Source organism: Onychostoma macrolepis, chromosome 19, assembly GCF_012432095.1.
Source record: "Onychostoma macrolepis isolate SWU-2019 chromosome 19, ASM1243209v1, whole genome shotgun sequence".
In the NCBI taxonomy this organism is placed as follows: domain Eukaryota; kingdom Metazoa; phylum Chordata; class Actinopteri; order Cypriniformes; family Cyprinidae; genus Onychostoma; species Onychostoma macrolepis.
Window position 1 is genome coordinate 6,853,972 of NC_081173.1, and position 22,097 is coordinate 6,876,068.

At 35.7% G+C, this 22,097-nt stretch overlaps 1 protein-coding gene across 1 annotated transcript in view; it reads right to left on the reverse strand.

Annotated features, from left to right (window-relative positions):
* The window catches only part of myo1g (myosin IG), a 51,431-nt gene that overhangs the window by 23,278 nt on the left and 6,056 nt on the right, over positions 1-22,097 (reverse strand). The window contains 16 exon segments of the mRNA XM_058753409.1: positions 2,899-3,012; positions 4,977-5,081; positions 7,135-7,279; positions 7,359-7,582; positions 9,893-10,100; positions 11,336-11,502; positions 13,413-13,545; positions 13,812-13,886; positions 19,322-19,392; positions 19,664-19,834; positions 19,924-20,038; positions 20,167-20,312; positions 20,445-20,651; positions 20,954-21,070; positions 21,272-21,370; positions 21,505-21,558. Coding sequence (XP_058609392.1) covers positions 2,899-3,012; positions 4,977-5,081; positions 7,135-7,279; positions 7,359-7,582; positions 9,893-10,100; positions 11,336-11,502; positions 13,413-13,545; positions 13,812-13,886; positions 19,322-19,392; positions 19,664-19,834; positions 19,924-20,038; positions 20,167-20,312; positions 20,445-20,651; positions 20,954-21,070; positions 21,272-21,370; positions 21,505-21,558 — 2,151 coding nt within the window.

Consider the following 22,097-nt stretch of genomic DNA (forward strand, 5'->3'; position numbering starts at 1 on the left):
CTGACCAGAGAGGCTTGTGAAAGTTCATAATATGCTCTTGGATAGTGACCCATTAGGTGCAGGGCTGCTGGCGAGGCTGTGAGATTATAATAGAGCAAATCTCATAAAATCTGTCAGGACATGTCCAGGTCATACTGCAGTGCAAAATCAAAAGAAAAAATAAGATATTTTGCTTTGAAAAATTGCAGTCTATTTTAGGACCATTAAGATGTCTTTTGCATTGTGACATTATTTTCATGACAATTAAGCACAATCCCATCCTTATTCTCATTATTTAAATTGTATTAAATTGTAAAGCATTTATACTTTATGGTAGTACTAGGGTTATTAAAACTAAAACAATAAAAGTGCCATTTCTTCAAATAAAATAAACATTGATTGAAATAAATAAATAGTATAAATAAATATGTATATAAAATCAACAACACAATTTATAAATATTCCTAAAATATATTCCTAAAATAAATATAACATTTAAATATTTTATCTAGTTTCTCAAAAGTTCTCATTTTTATTTAGTAAATACTAAAATAACTAAAATTAAATAAACTAAAACTAAAAACTTAAAAACGATATAGACATGGATAAAAACAAAAACTGACAAAAACACAAAACAAAATTAATAAAACTTTACCTAAAAAATGTAAATGAAAACAGAAAATACATTAAAAAATGTAAACATTTAAATGTAATCTAATTCAAAATATTAACAAGAAATATAATAGTTCATAATTTATATATTCAATAATTTTAATAGTATTTGTTGTGCTGCCTTTATTTACCCTGGCTTTAGAAAAAATAATAATAATAATACAAAATACTATCACAGTTACATCAATATACTAAATTGCATGTGGTTGGTTGATTGAGAATCACCATTGAGAATAAAGAAAATTAAAAAAAATTAATTATCATCAAAATAATGTATAAATTGCAAATAATCATGATGCTCCTTAAAATAAGCTTTATTTTCTTTGTGCATTTTTATGTATTATCTTTCTTAGAATTTGGGGAGAAATAGGATTATTGTGAGATTGACTTAGCAGTATACAAACCGCTATTTTGCCACACTATCTTTTTTTCTTTTTGAGCTATTCTGGTATCTTTTAAATATTCAAATCTGTAAACACCATAATTACAGCTGTAGCATGGAAATTATGTGTTAAAGAGTATGTGTGCATAATTGGCATGATTCAATGCTATACAGCAGCTCTTGCTGAACTGCCCAATCGCTTATCTCTATCTCTCGCTCTCTGAGACGTCTGGTCATGCTCCTGCTAGAGACGTGTGAAACATACAGATATGGTAAAAATTGCAGGTTTAATGTGTGTGTATGTGATTGTGAAGGGGAGCTCAGACTGCAGTGCTGCAGTGTGTGTCTAAATCCCTCTCTCACTGTATCGCATCTGAGAACGCAGACAGAATGTAGGTCAGACACCTCACACACAGACTGTTCTGGTCACTGAATTCACTCCGACGCAGCCAGAAGTTTGTGAATGACCCTGTTAAACCATCTGACGTGGCTGGTCATATGGAGTATTAGTGCTGTCATCTAATAAGAGAGACCAGTTGGTAGTTTTAGACAAAAATCCATAAGTTAAAGACAAGGAACACGCGCTACGGAGAGTCGGGAGACAGCGAGACTGCAGCAGACAGATGCATTGACCCACATTGCACAGTTACATAAAACAAAAACAAAACCCAGACAACGACAGATACCAAGACATGTCTGCTTTGTTTTTGAGGCTTCATTTCACACTCCTAAGAATAAGGTTCTTTACTGGAACTGATGTTCCATGAAGAACTTTTAACATTCATAGAGCCTTTCAATTGTACAAAAGGTTATTTATAGTAGAAAAGGATTCATTAGATCTTTAAAATGTTCTTCACACTAAGAAATGGTTCATTTAAAGTCAAAGTTCGTCTAAAAATTTAAATTTGCTGAAAATGTACTCACCCTCAGTCTATCCAAGATGTAGATGAGTTTGTTTTTTCATAGGAAAAGATTTGGATGTACATCACTTGCTCACCAATGCATCCTCTGCAGTGAATGGGTGCCGTCAGAATGAGAGTTCAAACAGCTGATAAAAACATCACAATAATCCACAAGTAACCCACACCACTCCAGTACATCAGTTAACATCTAGTGAAGTGAAAAACTGCATGTTTGCAAGAAACAAATCCATCAAGGCGTTTTAACCTAAAACTGCCATTTCTAGCCAAAATATGAGTCCATGTCCATAATAATGCTTCCTCCAGTGAAAATGTCCATCCCCTGTTGTCCTCTCACATCAAAATATCCACATCCACCCTCATATTTGTTTAAAACTGTTTTTGCTTGTAAACAGTGCTTGACCTGTGCATATTTCTCACCTGATTCAGACAAAACAAGTGCTTTACTAAAGAAAGCAATATTATCGATAGACGATTTTAGTCGGAAGCAACAGTTTGAAGTTTGACGTCTTAATGATGGATTTGTTTCTTACAAACATGCAGTTTTTCCACTTCACAAGATGTTCACTGATGTACTGGAGTGGTTTGGATTACTTGTGGATTATTGTGATGTTTTTATCAGCTGTTTGGACTCTCATTCTGACGGCACCCATTCACTGCAGAGGATCCATTGGTGAGTGTAATGCTAAATTTCACCAAATCTGATCCCATGAACAAACAAACTCGTCTACATCTTGGATGGTCTGAGGGTGAGTCAATTTGAAGCAAGTTTTCATTTTTGGGTGAACCGTTCCTTTAAGAACTGATCGCTGAAAGGTTCTTTGGGAAACCAAAAATGGTTTCTGCTCCGAAACCCCCCTTTTCGGACCCTTTATATACTTTATTAAGAGTGATATGCATGTTAAGGTGTGTGTGATTGGGTGTTCATATGCATGAAATACTTACTGAATCAAGTGATATTCGTTTTTGCACTTTAAAGTGTTTTTTGGGCTCCAGCCTGTAGATATGCTTGTCTGTGATGAGTAGAGCTCTGTCCTTTGTGTTGTTGAACCAGTTGAGCTGGAGAAAAGAGAGATCAGGAGAGAGAAAAAGCAGAAATTAGGTGAACTAGCTTCCTCTGCCTGAGCTTGACTACAATTATAAGTTACAACGATATTCAGGGCTTATTGAAATTCATGAGCAACCTTTGCATCAGCACTGTTGGTATGTTTATGTACTGTTCCACTATTGTACTGCATGTTCCTGCCTTTAAAAATAGCTGTGAAATTGGGTTGGTGGTGTGGTTGAGTCTCGCTGCGAAGGGAAGATAAACTGGACCAATGGTAGCAGCATCTATAGCTGCAGTGGTATGACATAGAGTGTGTTTTACAGTTTTTGCTCAAGGCAGTCAAACACTGAGCACTCGGCTGTGCTTGTGATCTCCATGCTGGCTATGGTCAGAGGCGCTCATGACATGAGTGAGAAAATGAGAAAGTGAATAAGCCTTGGTGACTTGGAGTTTGTTGACAGAGAGTGTGTGTGCGAGAGAGAGAAAGACTATATTTTTGTCATGTTTATCCTACATATTAACTGTATGTTACTTTTTTCTTGGTTCACTCTTCATAATATAATCTTATTTTATTTTGCATTTCTATGAATGTTTTTCTGTAATACTTATTAACTCCATTCATACATTATTATTTTTTTTTTTTATAGGATTGTTTGCTCAATCCTTCACACCATTGTTATTTTATTTGCTAATATTGCTTGTTTACTCCATTTGTGCTATTGCTATTTTGTTTTATTTGCTAATATTGCTTGATTGTTTCATTCACAGTATTAATCATTTATTTAATTTAATTTTATATTATGTTATGTTATTTTATAACATTGCTTCCATAATCTAATCTCACTGTTGGAATATTAATTTACTTGTTAACATTTGTTGTTAACTCAATCCAACTATTATTTTATTTTATTGGTAACACTTTACAATAAGGTTCATTAGTTAACATGAACTAAGAATTAACAGTACTTCCACAGCATTTATTAATCTTAATTAAAGTTAACTTCCGCATTTACTAATGCATTATTAAAATCTCAAGTTTTGTTTGTTAACATTAGTTAATGCACTATGAACTAACATGAACTAACAATGAACGACTGCATTTTTATTAACTAACGTTAACCAGGATGAATTAATAATGTAATAAATGTATTGATCATTGTTTGTTCATGTTAATTAATACATTAATGTTAACAAATGACACATTGTAAAGTGTTACCATTTTATTTGATAATATTGCTTCTTTATTCCATTTGAACTATTGTTATTTTGTTTTATTTGCTAATATTGCTTGTTTACTCCAATCACACTATTGTTATTTTATTTTATTTGACAATATTGTTTGTTTACTCCAGTCACACTATTGTTATTTTATTTTATTTGACAATATTGTTTGTTTACTCCAGTCACACTATTGTTATTTTATTTTATAATATTGCTTGTTTACTCCAATCACACTATTGCTATTTTATTTTATAATATTGCTTATTTACTCAATTTACACTATTGTTATTTTATTTTATTTGACAATATTGCTTGTTTACTCCAGTCACACTATTGTTATTTTATTTTATTTGATAATACTGCTTGTTTACTCCAATCACACTATTGTTATTTGATTTTATTTGACAATATTGCTTGTTTACTCCAGTCACACTATTGTTATTTTATTTTATTTGATAATACTGCTTGTTTACTCCAATCACACTATTGTTATTTGATTTTTTAGATAATATTGCTTATTTACTCCACTTGCACTATTGTTATTTTACTTTGTCAATATTACTTATTTACTTTGCTCAGTTATTTTAGATTATTTTCCTTTATTTCTGTTTGCTTTTTCACCGTTTACTCCTTTTTCGCCATTGTTATTTTATTGTTATTTCTTAGTTCAGCTATACCCTGAAAATGCTTTAGCAATACAAATACACCGTTTTTGTCATTTAATAACAGTGAAATTGAAATGTAAAAAGCCTACCATCCTGACAGAGCATGAAAAGAGGACCTGGCTGTACTGGTCTTTGTTCTTCAGCTCTTTAGTGATGCGCACAAAGTTGGTGCTCGTCAAAGGAGAGTCTTTTGCCTGCGGTGGAGAGACACATTACTGGATTTATGACACTAAATTCTGAGAAGCTTAGTCACACAAGCAACACACACAACAAGCACACTTATGCTTCCATGGTTTCCTTGATATCAATTCAAATCAATGCATGACAGATTTAAAAACACTGTCATCATCGTCACCAGCCCACTCCACTAATGCGTCAAACAGACATAACACCTTATCTGCAACAACAGATTCTCAACAGCGCTACATGAATAAGCTTTTGACTCATTTAGATGATCTGAAAACTTCAAAGGTCTTTGAAAGTGCATCTGTTATAGCTGATATAAACTGCGACGACAGGAATGAGCATTCATCATTTATTTTGTGAGCTCTAAAAACATGTGTTGTGAAATAAAAAAGTCACAATAAGTCTCATGTTGCTGAGTAAAAATCCTACAGAATTCTTAGAAACAAAAGAAAGCTCTTTTTCGAATACTGTATAGAACACATGGACTTGCTCTTCATTTCACACCACTGGAGTGAGAATTAGTTGGAGCCACAGGGCTTTTGATTTTAGATTTTTTTGCTCGTCCTTGAAAGAAAATGCAAAGAAAAATGTGAAACAAAAAACAAAAACAAAAAAACAGATAAGATAGTTCAGATAGGGAAAAGTCTAAAATAATAATAATAATAAAAAAAATTCTCCAAAAGAAATAAAGCTTTGGAACAACATGAGTGCATTTTTTGGTTAACTCTTTGGTTAACCATATTCACCAGACAGCCAACCAGTTTGGTTAATTAAAGCAGCATCAAACCAGCATTATCAGCATAGGTATGCCAGGACTAGCATCTGATCTAAGCCGGCATTAAAATGGTCTCCTGGATAGCTGTTACCTCCTCAGCTGTAGGAAGAGACGAATCTCACCCAAAAACAACAGCTAAATTTAACGCCTTCACGTGCGGTGGCCATGTGCCAAAGACACATATGAGACTACATCAGTTGAACAGATTGATTTGTGTCATAGACAGTAATTTAAAAGCATGAACCTGGAAACAAACACACAGGCGGGATCTATGGGGATCTAAATAGGCTTATGTTTGATTAAACCGCAACAAGCAGTAGATGCAATCTGTAGATCTGTTAGTCATATGCATGGTGTCAACAGCTCAAAATGTCAATGCCGTTTGTTTAGGCATAACAACAAGAGATTGGTTTGGGCAAAATGATGACTAAACAATAAAGTGGGACTTAATGATAATGGGCTTAATATTTTGATGTCAAGATGCTCATGCAGGCTTTTAGTGAAATACCCAGGATAATTATATATACTACAGAGACATGCGGGGGAAAATAAAAACAAGATATCATGGTCACAAATTAAGAATTTTTGCCCATGACTTAATTTGTTCCCAATTTTAGGTAAACTGTGGCCATATTATACTAACCTGTTCCCTCATTACCACGATTGCCAAATTAACGTGACCACGTTTTAATTGAAACAAGAAAACTAATTAATAAAACATGACCACAAATGACTAAATGGAGGGAACAAAACTTTTTTCTTGGCCATATTCTTTTTTTTTATTATTTATTTATTTTATATATTAAAAATGACTTCTTTCCCACAGAGAAAGGTCTGTGAATGTAAAAACTAGTTGTACATCAGCAAAAACTAATTACATGAATTATTACATTATACATTCATTTCGTTCAATGGGAGGAAACAGATTTTGTTCACGTTTTAATACACATGAACATGAGTTCAGATTAGAATATAGCACATTTGTTGGAATTTTATGGAATTTTTATCATGCTTTTCATCATTTTTGGAGCTTGAAAGCTCACTTTTGATATATGGAAAACAGCAGCATGAACATTCTTCTAAAGAAAAAGAAAGTCATATGGTTTGATATCAACTATTTTCATTTTTGGGTGAACTGTTCCTTTAAGACCGCCAAATACTCCTGCATATACCACTGGGCTTAAGGCTTTATTAAACTGCAAACTTTAATAAGCTTAATCTATGTAAAAATCCTGCACACTATGCAAAGTGAGAGTTCTAAATGAGTAACCTAATGAAAAACTCACATTGGCCAAGTAGTCTCTCTCCCAGGCACGGCTGTAGCCCCAGTCCACTCTCTCCCCGCTCAGAGCTGACAGAGCAGCTACTTTTGCCCTCACCTCCGCCATGTCAGATGGGGGGATGTTTTTAATCAGCTGCCGGGCCCACCATCTAAGAGAGAGGCAGTGAAAGCATGAGAGGAAGGCCAAACGATTAAGAAAAAAACTAAATCATGAAGTCATGGTAATACCGGCGGTAGAGGTGTTGTGTGATTCTGTGGAACTGCACCAGGGCCGCAGGAGGTGTCGGCCACTCCACACTCTTCCCATAGTCAGCCATGTTTCGAACGTTGGCAAACCGTCTCTCCACTTCCCAGAAGTGAGCCTTCACCTTATAGCATTTATAATATGCCATTATGGTATATATAGCCCTTATTTTCCTACATCGCATACGTGCTAATGCACCTCTCCAAACCTGCAGAAAAACATATATACAGGTTGAATGAATGTGAGCGAAACACTTTGAAGATACTGTAATTTAAAAGTCTAATTTATATATTAATATAAAATATGCCCATTTTATTCAGTAAAATACTTCCATCTAATTTAAAATACACAAATAATCAATTTCACCTAAAAATATTGTGTGAGCTACCAAATTAGTCACTTATTTTGGATAGAATGATGCAGGCAGTGGGCACAGAGGCAGCTATATATTGTTGGGAAGAGTTTTATATATCTAACATACTATTTAGCATTCATAAGGAAAATAAAAGGAAAAAAAAATGCAAATTGGGTTTAGGAGTATTGAAGTGTGACTCAAATGAACAACTATGAAAGATATGACAGCTGATAGAGTGACGTTTATAAGGTGCAATGAGTTATATGGCAGAGTGAGAAAGATAAAGATCTGCTTATTCACAACTGATTGAATATATGAGTTCAATGAGTGAATGACAGAATGAATCATTGAATAAATGAGTGAGTGATTTGGTGAACCAATGAGTGAGTGAATGATCAAATGATTCATCGAATAAATGAGCGAGTGATTAAATGGTTAAATGAATGTGTGAGTGAATGATCAAACGATTCAGTGAACAAATGAGTGAATGATCAATTGATTCAATGAATAAATGTGTGAGTGAATGATCAAACGATTCAGTGAACAAATGAGTGAATGATCAATTGATTCAATGAATAAATGTGTGAGTGAATGATCAAACGATTCAGTGAACAAATGAGTGAATGATCAATTGATTCAATGAATAAATGAGTGAGTAAATGATCAAATTTTTGTAAATGACTGATAGAATGATTTCCTGAAAAAATAAGTGAGTGATCAAATGATTCAGTGAATAAATGAGTGAGTGAGTGAGTGAGCAAGTGCGTGAGGGAATTAATGATTGAATGATTGAGTTAATAAATTGAGTTAATAAATGAGTGAATGACCAAATGAATCAGTGAATAAATGAGTGCGTGAGTGAATGATTAGAAGATTCAGTGAATATGTGAGTGAGTGAATGATCAAATGAATCAGTGAATAAATGAGTGCGTGAGTGAGTGAGTGAGTGAATGATTAGAAGATTCAGTGAATATGTGAGTGAGTGAATGATCAAATGAATCAGTGAATAAGTGAATGAATGATCTAATGATTTAGTGAATAAATGAGCGAAAGATTGAATGAGTCAGTAAACAATCGAGCGAATGAGTGAGTGAATGATTAAAAGATTCAGTGAATAAGTGAGTAAGTGACCTAATGATTGAGTGAATGATCAGATGATTCAATGAATGAATGAGTTAGTGAATTATCGGAAGATTTACTAAATAACTGAGTGAGTGAGTGAGCGAGTGAGTGTGTGAAGGATCAAATGATTCTGTGAATAACTGAGTGAGTGAGTGAGTGAGTGAATGATTCAGTGAATAAATGAGTGAGTAAGCGAGACGGTCAGGTGGACAGAAACATGGCACCTGCTGGGTCGTCTCATCTGCTGTGCAGGACTGAGTTTCCCTGCTGAGTTTTGACTATGTTGTCCTATAGTTTAAGTCAGGCAGCATTAAGTGGGACAGAAGTGAAATCAGGGCAACTCGCAATGCAGATGAATAATTGAATGCAACAAGAATAATCCACCAATCATAATCATTATCACAATCACTGTTATTAGAGTCACATACAGCCTACACACCGGATGAGTGAGTGGGAAAACCTAGAAATAATGAGCAGATCTATATTTACATCCTTATCCTCATGTATGAGCCAACTATAATTGTTTAAAGCAGATTTGAATCAACGTGTACATCCCATACAGATAAATATTGGTTTATAACATTCATAAATGCAAATAAACATTGCTTTACATATATACAGATATATTTGAGTATATCAGCTTTGAGTAGGAATGCGTTCCAATAAACAATAAAATGTAGACGAGAACGTAAATATAGATTTCTGCTCTGCAAGATCAAATGTATGAGGTTGTAAAGACCGACTGAAGTGGAGGTGCAGAGGGAGCTGCTGTCTAGGTGTTATGATCCCACTCCACTGTCATGTCACCTCTGAACACATTAAAAACAAAACAAAAAAAAACTTAAGGAGTCAAGAATGATTAAGCGAGGCAGCTACAGAGAGCAAGAAAACAGTGAAATGAAAGAGGAGGAGGATACAGACAGGAAGCAGCAGAGGTACAGTCTCAGGGACAACAATAAACAATGTTGATAGACAGAGACCTAAAGCGCCCCAGGAAACTGACAGATAGAGAGGGAGAAGTGAAAAGAGAGTGTCTGTCACCTTCTGTAAGAAGAGCACTAGTATGGGGATGAGTGCGGCTCTCTCTTGCTCCAGTGTAAAGAGTGTGCGAGGTGTTCTCACGAAGAGTTTGGTTTGGCCGTACGCTACATCGTCCTCAAAGCCGTGCTGGTTCACGATGGCCTCCACAGCCTCCTGGTCAGAGCTCATCAGGTGATTAGGCCAGGTGTATTCACAGGTCATCTTGTACCTGAGCATGAAGATAAAAGTCAGAATTTACTCAAAAAAAATTACATTTGTTATTACATTATGCATTTGTCAGTGCATTTAGCACCTACTTTTTATTGCAGCTGCCTAGCGAACAATATGCATTTTTGACTGAAATAGCACATCCTATGTGGTACCATTGTTTATTAAATCTTTATAGAAATACTACTTTAATACAATATTTTAAGTTTGGTTCACCAGCTACCAGCACTAAATCAACATTAACCAGCATAAACTATGCATCTACACCAATGATTTTCAAGAAGGGCTCTGGGACTCAGTAGGGGGCCTCAGCACAATTCAAGGGGATTGCAAGATGGCTTAAAATCATTAAAAAAAAGACAAATTATGCTTTAAAATAAGGTTAAACAGCTACAAATGTTAACTATTATCATGCTTCTTTTTTACCTCAAAAACTTTTTTATTGTCATTTTTAATTAAAAACCAGGGCTCCCACATTCTTGGAAAACCTGCATTAATGAGGGAATTTTAAAAGTGCTGACTTGGAGTCACGGAAAGTAACATTAAGAAGCATTAAGAACTCGTGGATATTTCTAGAATGAATAAATTTTTTTCTAGTTATGTAAAGATCTAATATAATTTATCAGGTAGAAATATTATTAGAACGATTATTTTACAGAATATATTAATATTAATTAAAATAATTAAAATGATTTACAGATTCTAGTTAAATTAAATTTAAGTTTTTTAAATAATTATTTAATCCCAAATAAAAATTTCTCAGCAACTTCTACCAGGGTTATCATTAACTAAAACTGAAACTAAAACATTAAAAAACATTTTCCATAAAATAAACGTTAACTGAAATAAAATATAAAAATTGTAAACTTTTTTTTTTCAGCCATTTGCCAAGGCAACATTTATTATTAATATTAGACTTACTGATCAAAAAAAAAAAGGGAAAAAAATAAATAAAAATTAAACATTAAAAAAAACCTACTAACAGTGATAAAAACACACTAAAAAATGACTAAAACTTAAAAACTAAAATGAAAACTGAAAATATAAAATAAAAAAATTACTTAAAATATAACAGCAACTATAATACTGTAATATCTCAGTGATAATAAAATACAAACATTGTTGTCATTACAGCAGAGGAACCAGAAATATTATGGGGGCCTCTAAATATTGTCTTGTGAAGACCCTTGGAATCAAAAAGGTTGAGAACCACTGATCTAAACTGTGATGTCTCACCTCTGGAGAAAGCGTGCATAAGGCTGTCTGTAGGCGAATCCAGCTCGACGCACACGCACATTCTCCAGCAGACCCAGGTACGCCACTTGGTGCTGGCAGCGACCATCATCAAACAGCAGGGGGGACTTCACCTCATTTGGCTTTATACACCGCACATAGTATGGCTCCTATATGAAAAATGTCATTACATATCATTTGCAGAAATTGCTAAATAAAAGCATTTACCAAAGGCCTCAAAGGTATGCTACTGAACTGCAGCTGACCAAGAAGTAGCTTAGTAGCCAATAACAACGATTTGAAGGCAACATGAACTTATATGGTTATGGTTCAAAGCTGTTAGTTGTACTAATAATAACAGAAAGCCAACTGCTGCAATAATAGAAAGTATCATTATGTAAAAGATACAGAATTTGCAAAGAATTAAAGGGACTTTTTCTCCCTGACCTTTCCTGGAAGCGTAAAGCTCACTTCATCAAGACTGCACCGTGTTACACTGATTATGACAATTCCTAGAACTGTGAGTTTTCCACATGAACAGAGCTCACCGTTCCCCTTCTCTACCACACAGCAACCTCCTCATGTCATTATCTCAACATTTTGTTCATCCTTCCGTCCATCTGTCTATCTGCCTGCCTGTCTATCTATCTATTGTATCTGTCTTTCTGTCTGTCTATCTATTTATATATATATATATATATATATATATATATATCTGCCTGTCTGCCTTTGATCCATCTATCTGCTGTATCTGTCTATCTATCAGTCTATCCATCACCCATCCACCATCCATCCATAATGTCTCAACAACAGTGACTGAACTGATTTTTCAAGTGATTCAGAGATATTGTTATAAGTAATCCAAAATGTGTTCCATGTGATAATATCTAACTTAACTTGTTAAATGACTAAATCAAGCTGTCTGCATTAAGAACAAAAGTAATTTTGAGGTTCATATCAGGTAGAAGCTCTTTGAGGTAACAACTGCACATATTCTTTTTTTACAGTGTAGAGAGCATGTGAAGTCAGGATGGATGGGGTGAGTGGTCAGATGAGGTCCAGGTGTCCCCACAGGACCAGAGGGAGGGCAGCCAGTCCTTTACTGTGACCTAAAAAAGCAGAAGCTGCCCCGAATGCAGCCCCACTTTACCACACAAATACACGTGCACACACACACACGTGCAGCCCGACAGACACAGAAACTATCATGGATGCAATGGGTCATCCCAAAATAACAGCACCAAATGTCACAGATTCTTTAATAGGAGAGGAGAGGAGAGGAGAGGAGAGCTGCCCATGACTCCACACTAAAGCGGGATTTAGCAGGTGTTCCTCTACTGTTAACTGCTTTATCAAATACAGACAGTCTCCATTAGAGAGATTACATTTTTCAGCACGTCTACATAAGAGATTACCTGAGCTATTCTGAGAGACCCCTATTTCATCTTTTCACAGTAAAGAGTATTAAAAGAGTAGTTGTGTAGATTAAGCCCAGATTAAATTCATGCTTAATTCAACAGAAAACATATGCTCTTGCAGACATAATGTTCCACAATGGCCCCATCACACCAATTTGTGAGAATTTTAAATTTTGAACATAATGGGCTCAGCTGACTTTTTTGTATATTAACCAAAATCATAAGATAAGGATGTGCATGAAAAATAATTGGTTTGGATTATGTTAAAATAAGATGAATCAAGGGGTTAAGTGGAATCTAAATAAAGTGATCCCCACATTTTTTCCGACACTTAAAGTGTACTTAAACACACACACACACACCCACACACAAGAGAGCATTATATAACATTCATCAAACCAAGTGGCATTTATTTAAAAGAAAGACATTTTTCTAAACTCCATACATCCACTAAAATACCCTGACACTAGTTGCTTAAAAGTAGTTGTAATAATGGCTCAGAAAGTGAAATTAGTTTGAAGAAAAGCTCCAGCAGCATTTGTGTGCAGATGGCATCTGGTTTGACATTTAATGCAATGACATTTATACATATCTAAGTGTGGCTTAAGTGTCCGAATGTTTTTTTGGTTCACTGTACGACATTTGAAGTAGTCATTTCTTACCTTACAGGCCAGTTTGTCCACTAGAGCAATAATAGAGTTTTTGAAGAGTGTAGCTGCAGTTAGAGGCCGTTTGGTCACCTCTGTAATACTCATTTTCCCATCAGGCCACATTTCTTTGAGGATGGGGTCAGAACTACAAGAAAAGAAAAGAGAGTGATAAACATGTATGTCCATTGGCAAGATTTTCAGTTACAACTTTTGTAATTTTGGCCTATTTTTCAAAGAAAGCCACTGTAATATACTGCAACAAGTCATAATACAGACTAATGTATGGTGCATTTTTGTCCACAAAAAAGCCATACATGTTTTAAAAGACACAAGGGTGAAAAAGTGAGGATATGTTTTTGGATTACATTGATTATTTCAATGAAAGGAATGTTGAAGTCTCCAAAGTACTACCTGTTGTACATCAGTCGCTTGAAGTCCTGGAAAAGCGGGTCCTTGTTCTTATCAAGAAAGCCCTCAACTGAGTACCTGAGAGGAAAGTGAAAGGAGAAATCAGTACAGGGCTAAAAGAGGAAATTACATTAATTGACTGACTCAGCGGTTAAAGCACTCAGCGAACAGTCCTTCATACAAGACTCAACTCTCACACGTACAGATGACTCACACGACATGCAGGTAAACCTACACTTGCTCCATTATCTGAACAGCATGGCATGAACAAAATGTTTCAGATGGCTACTTCAGAAAGAAAGGTCTTAAAAAGATAATTAGATGCATTATGTTTGCCCTTTTTGTCATTTTCATAGACGGGAGAGAAGACAAGGACAGGAAATTATGTGGAGGGAAGGGCTGAGTGGGACACGACACGACTCCACTTTTAAACCAAACTGATTTAAATGCAATAAATACAATAAATCCAAAAATACCGGAGGTGCCATGATGGCATCAGATGGTAAAACAATGGCACTATACAATACTGAATCAAACAGTGGTGGCCAAAATTGTTAGAACACCTGACAGATCTGAAAATATTGACCTTTTTTCATTTCGTAATGTTCATGAAACATACAGATGGTTGCTCTGAGCACAACAAATATCAGATGAAGTGCGTCATACTGTTTTTATTCACTTTTAACTTTAATATTTGGTATGTCCACTTTTTGCAGCAATTACAGCAGCACATCTCTCTGGCATAGTGTCAATATATTTCCTGTGAACTTCTATACTAACGTAATCCCATGCCTTCTGCAACTCAATCCAAAGGCTTTCCTTTGAATGTACGATAGATCTGTCCAGTTTATTTTCCAACTTGAACCCAAATTTGCTCAGTGAGGTTGAGGTCCGGGCTTTGAGGAGGCCAGTCCATCATTTTCAATGTTCCAGCAGATTCCTTCCTTCCTTCGCAGGTTGTTCCGGCATTAGTTCGTTTTATGGGTATTGTAACGGCCAATTCAACAAAAACAACTGAAACCTCTTAAATATGCCAAGAGTTGTAACAATTTTGGCCACCACTGCATACTGTTCAAAAGTTTGGGGTTGGTAAGAGTTTTTAATGTTTTTGAATGAATTATCGCATATTCACCAAGGCTGCATTTATTTGTTACATTAAAATACATTAAAAACAGTAACACTGTGAAGTAATATTAACATTTTTAAAAAGCTGTTTTCTATTTGAATATATTTTCAAACTGAATTTATTTCTGTGATACAAAGCTGAAATTTCACCAGTCCTAAGTGTTGCATGATCCTTCAGAAATCATTCTAATATGCTGATTTGCTGCTTAAGAAACATATTATCAATGTTAAAATCAGCTGGGCTGTTTTTTTTAGGCTGTGATCCATTTATTTTTTTCACTATTCTTTGATGAATAGAAACTTCAAAAGAATGGCATTTATTTGAAATAGATTGTTCTGTAACATTCTTTCTAAATGTCTTCACTGACACTTTTGATGGAAAAAAAAATATTTAAAAAAAATCTTACTGACCCCAAACTTTTGAATGGCAGTGTACATATACGTCAACAAACTTGGACAATGAATACCAAGAATACCATACCAACAATCCTAAATACGAGAAATTGTGCCAAGGAAAAAGAAACAACAAACAGCTATTCACTGTGATTTGTTGATTACGTAAAGTGTGAAATGCTTGAGAGGAAGTATTGCGTGTGCTGGCCAGGTACGGAATCAAAGCAGCCTCGAGTTCATACAGCTCTGTGAACCGGATTAACAAACGCAGATGTGCCACACCAACAGTCAGACCCACGCACATAGACACGTGTTCATTTAATCAAGTAGAAAACAACACAGCATAATAGATGCAAGTGCACATTATTTGCTTACACATTTACAAACACACGCACATTTGCTCACACTCACAGTCAAACATGTGCACAGCCACATGGCTGTGGAATAGCAATATCATGGGGTAAAAGCAGTTCTGAGAGGACAGATGTTGCCCTGTGGCCTTTCTGCAGCAGGCCGGGCAAATTCCTGAAAACAGGGTGAGAGTCGGGGTAAAACAGCAAGCCTGAGGGTTTCTAAGGGAGCAATCTGTGCATATAACATACAAAACAAGCCAAAGAATGAGAATTCTCAAAGTCACAGTGGTATAGAGGAAGTTAATTTGACAGCAGCTAAAAATACTGGCTTACAAATGCATCTGCTTCATTTTCAGCGCCTGTGTGGTGAGGTATGATGCTGCTTATTATGGAGTGTGAAATGGTCATATGATAAATGTGAGATAAAAGAAGTGTGTTTAGAATGGAATACTAGCTCACTAAAGGCTAAATACTGCTGAATTACTGTTACAGTTAAAATTAAATACAATTTTTAAATGCACGTTATCTTGGTGTGAGCAATTCATCCATGTGTATTTTTTCTTTCATCTGAGTACACTTTTGACTGCAACACCCACATCTCAAAAACCAATCAACAACCAATGCATAGAACCAAGTCCCCAGCCTAGTTTTTTTTTCTTTTTCAACAATGTTACACTCAAAATTCATCGCAACATCTCAGTAATGCTATGTTACATTGTTTTCACATGAGCTCATCACGATGCATGTCAGTGGCATAAAATATTTTTTATTTTGCTTAACATTTCTTAAATAAGCAATAATTGTTGTCAGATGCCACTTAGTTTGATATTTTCTTATTTCTACTTTCACTGTATACAGTTAAAATACTTGATTTGTCAATGTTCAGCATTTTAGTTCAATTGTGGCCAAATTGTACTTATTTGTTCCTTCGCTTTAGTTAAATCGTGGCTATATTGCACTTATTAGTTTGCTCTTTTTAGTTAAATCGTGGCCATGCTTCACTGATTCGTTCCCTTAGTTTTAGTTTAATTGTGGCCACATCACACTAATTATTTCAGTCATTTTAGTTAAATCATGGCCGTGTTGCACTAATTTGTTCCCTTATTTTAGTTAAATTGAGGTCACATTGTACTAATTAGTTCAACCGTTTTAGTTAAATCATTACATTTCTGTGTACATTTAGTCATTTAGCAGACGTTTATCTAAAGCGACTTACAAATTAGGACAACAGAAGCAATCAAAACCAACAAAAGTGCAATAATGAAGTGCTGCGACAAGTCTCGGTTAGTCTAATGCAGTACACATAGCAAGTTTGTATTTTTTATACAATAAATGAAAAGAAAACAAGTAGATAGAATAGAAAAACAATAGAGAAAGCTAGTAAGAGGGTCAAATGAAGATGGAAGAGATGTGTTTTTAGTCGTTTCATGAAGCTGCTCGGATTGAGTTGGGCAGGTCATTCCACCAGGAGGGAACAGTTAATGTTAAAGTCTGTGAAAGTGATTTTGTGCCGCTTTGGGATGGCACTATATATGCACAGTTCACTTGCAGATTAACTTGCTTCTGGAGGGCACATAAATCATGGCCACGTTGCAATAATTAGTTCCCTCGTTTTAGTTAAATCGACATGTTGCACAAACTAGTTCACTCGTTTTAGTTAAATCACAGCCGCAATGCACTAATTTGTTATCTGCTTTTGTGCTCAGTAGAAAAAACACTGCACTGTGCTGCAGAAATAGTAAGGCTAGTACAGTATGGTAATATGCTATTCTGAACATAGCCAAGAAGTAGACTACATAAAAGCAGATACACAACTGAAGCGGGGGAAAAAAAGAAAGAAAAAGTGGGTGAAGCAAGAGACAGAGAGTGAGGGAAATAGGTCATGGTTTGGAGGGGTTGGTCAGGGTGTATATTTAGCGAGACCTTCCTCCATCACTGACATAGCTGAGCCTAAGGGATCTCACAGATTTTATTTTGTAAGTGTGACTGAGGGGTTGACATGCCAGTTCTGACAGTCTTCATCCTAAGGGAACTTCCTAGTGTGTGTTTCTGGGTGAGAGTGAGACAGGCATCCATCTAGCAGATCTGTATGGCCCCTGCATTCTCAGACAGATCCAAAGTGATTGTCACAGAATTGTGAGCGTGCTCGGTGCTTTAACTGCAGGGTTGTCATAATAGTGCCATTCAGTGCTACGGACTGAGTCCTCCGCACTCTTGACCCAATTATCAAGCATGTGACACGTGGCTGCCGACACAGTTCATCCCATTTCTCGGACCAGTCGCCAAAGAAATGCTGAATTTACAATTCTCTCCTTGACTTCTTCTACCGGCTTTCACAGTTCACTCCCTCAGACTTTTGAAGAACATATCTGAGAACAGTTTCAACATGAAAGGAAATTGCACAAATGCACTGCGAAACTTTATTTCAAGACTAATTTAGCTTTAATCAGTTACTTCCGGAGTTATACTTAAGCACATGCTCATTAAGGAACGAAAAGGAAACCGATGTGAAAAATGTGTCATCTATTTTCAGAGCTAAGCCCTCCAGTAGCTTCTCTCTGCTCCTCTTTCCTCAATGAGAAAAGGTCTTGCTATTTTCTAAATGAGGACACAGCCTTTGCTGAGGTACAGCAAACTGCAGACATCTGCACCAGCAGCAACTTCATGTATTTATAAAACTGCATCCTTCAACCTTTAAAGAAACTTCACCTTCAGATCAACGCATAATGTCAACATGAAGTCCAAACTCACCCTATCCTAGTTCTCTTATGTTCAAGGTCCCTAGAATATTGAAATTAACATAATTGCAAGATGACAACAAGAGATTGTACTGAACTGGTCACATCCTTGGATTTGTTCATGAAGAAACAGCAAAAAAAAAAAAAAAAAAAAGTCTTCACTTTTGATGTCCATCTTCAATGGTTAATCTCAAGTGGTCTGAAAACTGTAAAGTTGGTCGCTTAAACATTTTAATATTCCTGTTTACTTTTGAGTGATTACACCAATGCATTGGTATTGGTATCCAATTTTCTATTTTTATTTTTACGTGGTTTAACCACTGAATCCTGTGTGTCATGTGTCAACAACAAATTTTGCTTATACAGACTTTCATAGAAACATCATTATCATTATCTCAGCCCAGGATATCCTAGTTTCATGGAATGAAAACTAAGATATAAATATATATATATATTCCACTTTTTAGGGTCTACAACAGGTGTTTGAGTCTCAGTCCTACATCTTTTTAGGGGGTAGGCCTACCTAAGTAAGTACATTAAAGTAAATTTGGGTTGGTGAGAATACATCTTTTATGTTCCAATTAAATCCAGATGAATAAAACCAAGCCTTTAATTATTTACAGCTGAATATTCAGTTTGTTTCTGTCACATTATGAAAGTTATTTATGTTGATGTTGTTTTAAATGTGTCATTTTGTTTAAGGACTGAATGGCAGATCACAGCGGTACAATGAAATCAATATCTTGTCATGTTGCAATTTATGTAGCTTTCATTTGTCCTTGACAATATGCAAACATTTCAGATTCAGATTGCTGCTATAATGACAGACTAGTATTTCACGCTCTCCCCATCAGCATGTTCGCATCACCTGCACCCGTCAAACGAAGGACTTTAAAACACTCACGTAACGTCTCCCGCGTAGTGTCGGATACGGAAATCTCGATTGAACTCCATGGTCTTGTCGGCGGGACAGAGCTGAGAGAAAAAAGAAAAAAAAATCACCAGTTTTAATGGTCATGGCATCAACAGGTTTCATCACTTTCTATGTGGGTGCAGTGTAAGAGAATACTGCCCCCTTCTGACCCTGCTGCCAAATTGCAGAAGTGCAGTTCTGCCTCTAGAGTCAGGTTAAATGAGGTTGCAGTTTTGTTCCATAATTCATGACAAGCTTCAAAATGTATGCTTATGTGATGTGATCGGGGGATTGCTGGGGCAAGAAGGAATGGTAACTCTTCTGAGTGCTTACTTTCCGGGAGGTGTAGTGAGGGTGCTGGCCCAGCTTTTTGTTCATGCTGTCCAGGCAGACAGTATCTGTGACTTTCCCTGCAATGAGACAGGCTTCATCCAGGATGGAGATGATGCCCTTATGAGGCTGCTCCACTAAATCCACTATGATCTGATTATTAAAGTATTCAATCTAAAAGACAGAAAATTCCAATTTAGAGCAAAGGTGCATAGATTATATTTTAGCTTCAAGTATGGATTATGTTTTTGTATTATACTCACATGTTGCCATGTGATACCCTCTCTCTGGTACTCATCCTGCTCCTGCCGTAGAATAAGCTCAATGAAGAGCTGCTGTAGCTTCTCGTTGCAGTAGTTGATGCAAAACTGCTCAAAGCTGTGGACATCAAATGGGTAAGAAAGGACCAACCAGTAAAACTACTCAACCAAAAAAAAAAAAAAAAAGTACTATGCATTTGAAGAATTTTAATATTAATAACTACACAATACATGAATGACACTGACCTGTTGTTATCAAAGATCTCAAAGCCATAGATGTCCAGCACACCTATAACAGTGTTTTTGCCATGCAGAGCAGGATTGTAGTCCTTCACTTCAATCACGCTATTGATACGACCCACTATCCACGCAAATAATCTCTCATATAAAGCCTAAAATGAAAGCCATGCCAAAATAAGAATAAGATGTTTCACATGCTACCTCTAAGAATCTTTGTGTAATTAGAATAACTAGATGGATGAGCCACAAACAAGGAAGACTTTTTGCAGGAAAGTGTATAATACCTTGGCAAAAGCGTCTCTTCCATTGCTAGCTTCCTGCTCGCTGTGTCCCTTTTCAATGACCTCCCCACCCCCAGTAGCCACTGTACGGTACAGCAGTGTTTTTCTGGTATTCTCAGACTCTGTGGACGTCAGCTCAGAAATGTGCTCCACTGTTTCTTCACCGACAACCACGACATGTTCACCATCACTAGAAAACTGAAGGTTACCCTGAAACAATAACATTGCAAGGCATTTAAACAATGGGGTTTAAATTAAGCTAATATCAATTTATCAAAAAAACAATTTATTGCATATGATATATGTATATATTTATACAATTTGTCAAGAAAAACTACAAAAAAATTGCTATTTAAAAAAAAAAAAAAAAATCTGTAATCACAAACTAGATTCTCTGGCAATAAATTCAATTTATATTTATTTTATTAATATACTGGGCCTTCAAATTAGACTGTGATCAGAGAAATAAACAGCAGAACACAATCTTCCAGAGCACTCAGTTTGGGACTGACCAGGTGTAGGATGGTACTGAGGATCTTGTAGATGGAGCTGATCTCTTCGGCAGTGAAGCCAATCACTTTCAGTGCTGCCATCACAGCTTTGTGACATAAGGAGTCATTATTGGATGCCTATGAAGATGATTTGGAATGAAAGAGAGAGAGAAAAAAGAGAAACTAAGAAACACTGTATATTTTGAAATAGTAATATTCGCTGTACGCTGTATAAACTCTATAGGAGAGCAGAATGCTATCCATTCAGTCTCCAATGGTTTATCTGTGAATTGGTTGTGTGTTCATAAACTGTAATATACTCGTAGGATAAGTACGTACAAGTGTGACGGAGGCTCCTTGATCAGTGTAGGCATATTCTGCAGGATCTCTCTGCAGATACAAAGACTTCAGCAATTCATCAGATCCTCCACGTAACACCTGCAAAACAGAACATATAAATGCTGATTTATCTGAAATGTTTATTAAACATCTAATAACAGTTCTTGCAGCATTTGGCACTCTTGAAGTAATGTCGTAATCTCATTCACCATAACCTGTTTGGAAGATCTTACCTGATAAAATGAGTGGAAATTTCTCTCTCCCTCCTGCTGTTGGACAACTCTAGACTGTAAATACAGCAACGTATCTGTGTTAATTGCTTTCCTGTACTATACAGTAGGCCTTTTAATATGACTCTCAATCCACCCTGATAAAAGAGGACAGCTCTTCAGTAAATGTCTGTATTTTCCTATTAGAAGTTGCACTCAGAGGGATGATTTCCCACCTCTCTTTTTTTTTTTTTGACTAATATTTATTAAAATTTCTGCAGAGCACCAATGGCTTTTTATTGCCAAGGTAATATAACAAAAATATAAATAAAAAAACTATTAACTTTGATCGCTTTCAGTTGTTATATCTAGCAAGAAAAATGTTCTAGGAACGTTTTGCTAAACTTTGTTATGGAAATGTTATTTCTCTGTTATTTTAAATGTTCTTTGAATGTTCTGAAACAATTAGCAACATTAAAAAAAGAAAGAAAAAAAATTAAACGAACATCCAACTAAAACGATTCAAAAGTTGAGCATTCTATACATTCCAAAAATAATGCATTAGCGCTAACGTTCTGAGAACATTACTGAAGACCAGATAACAATGTTTCTATGTT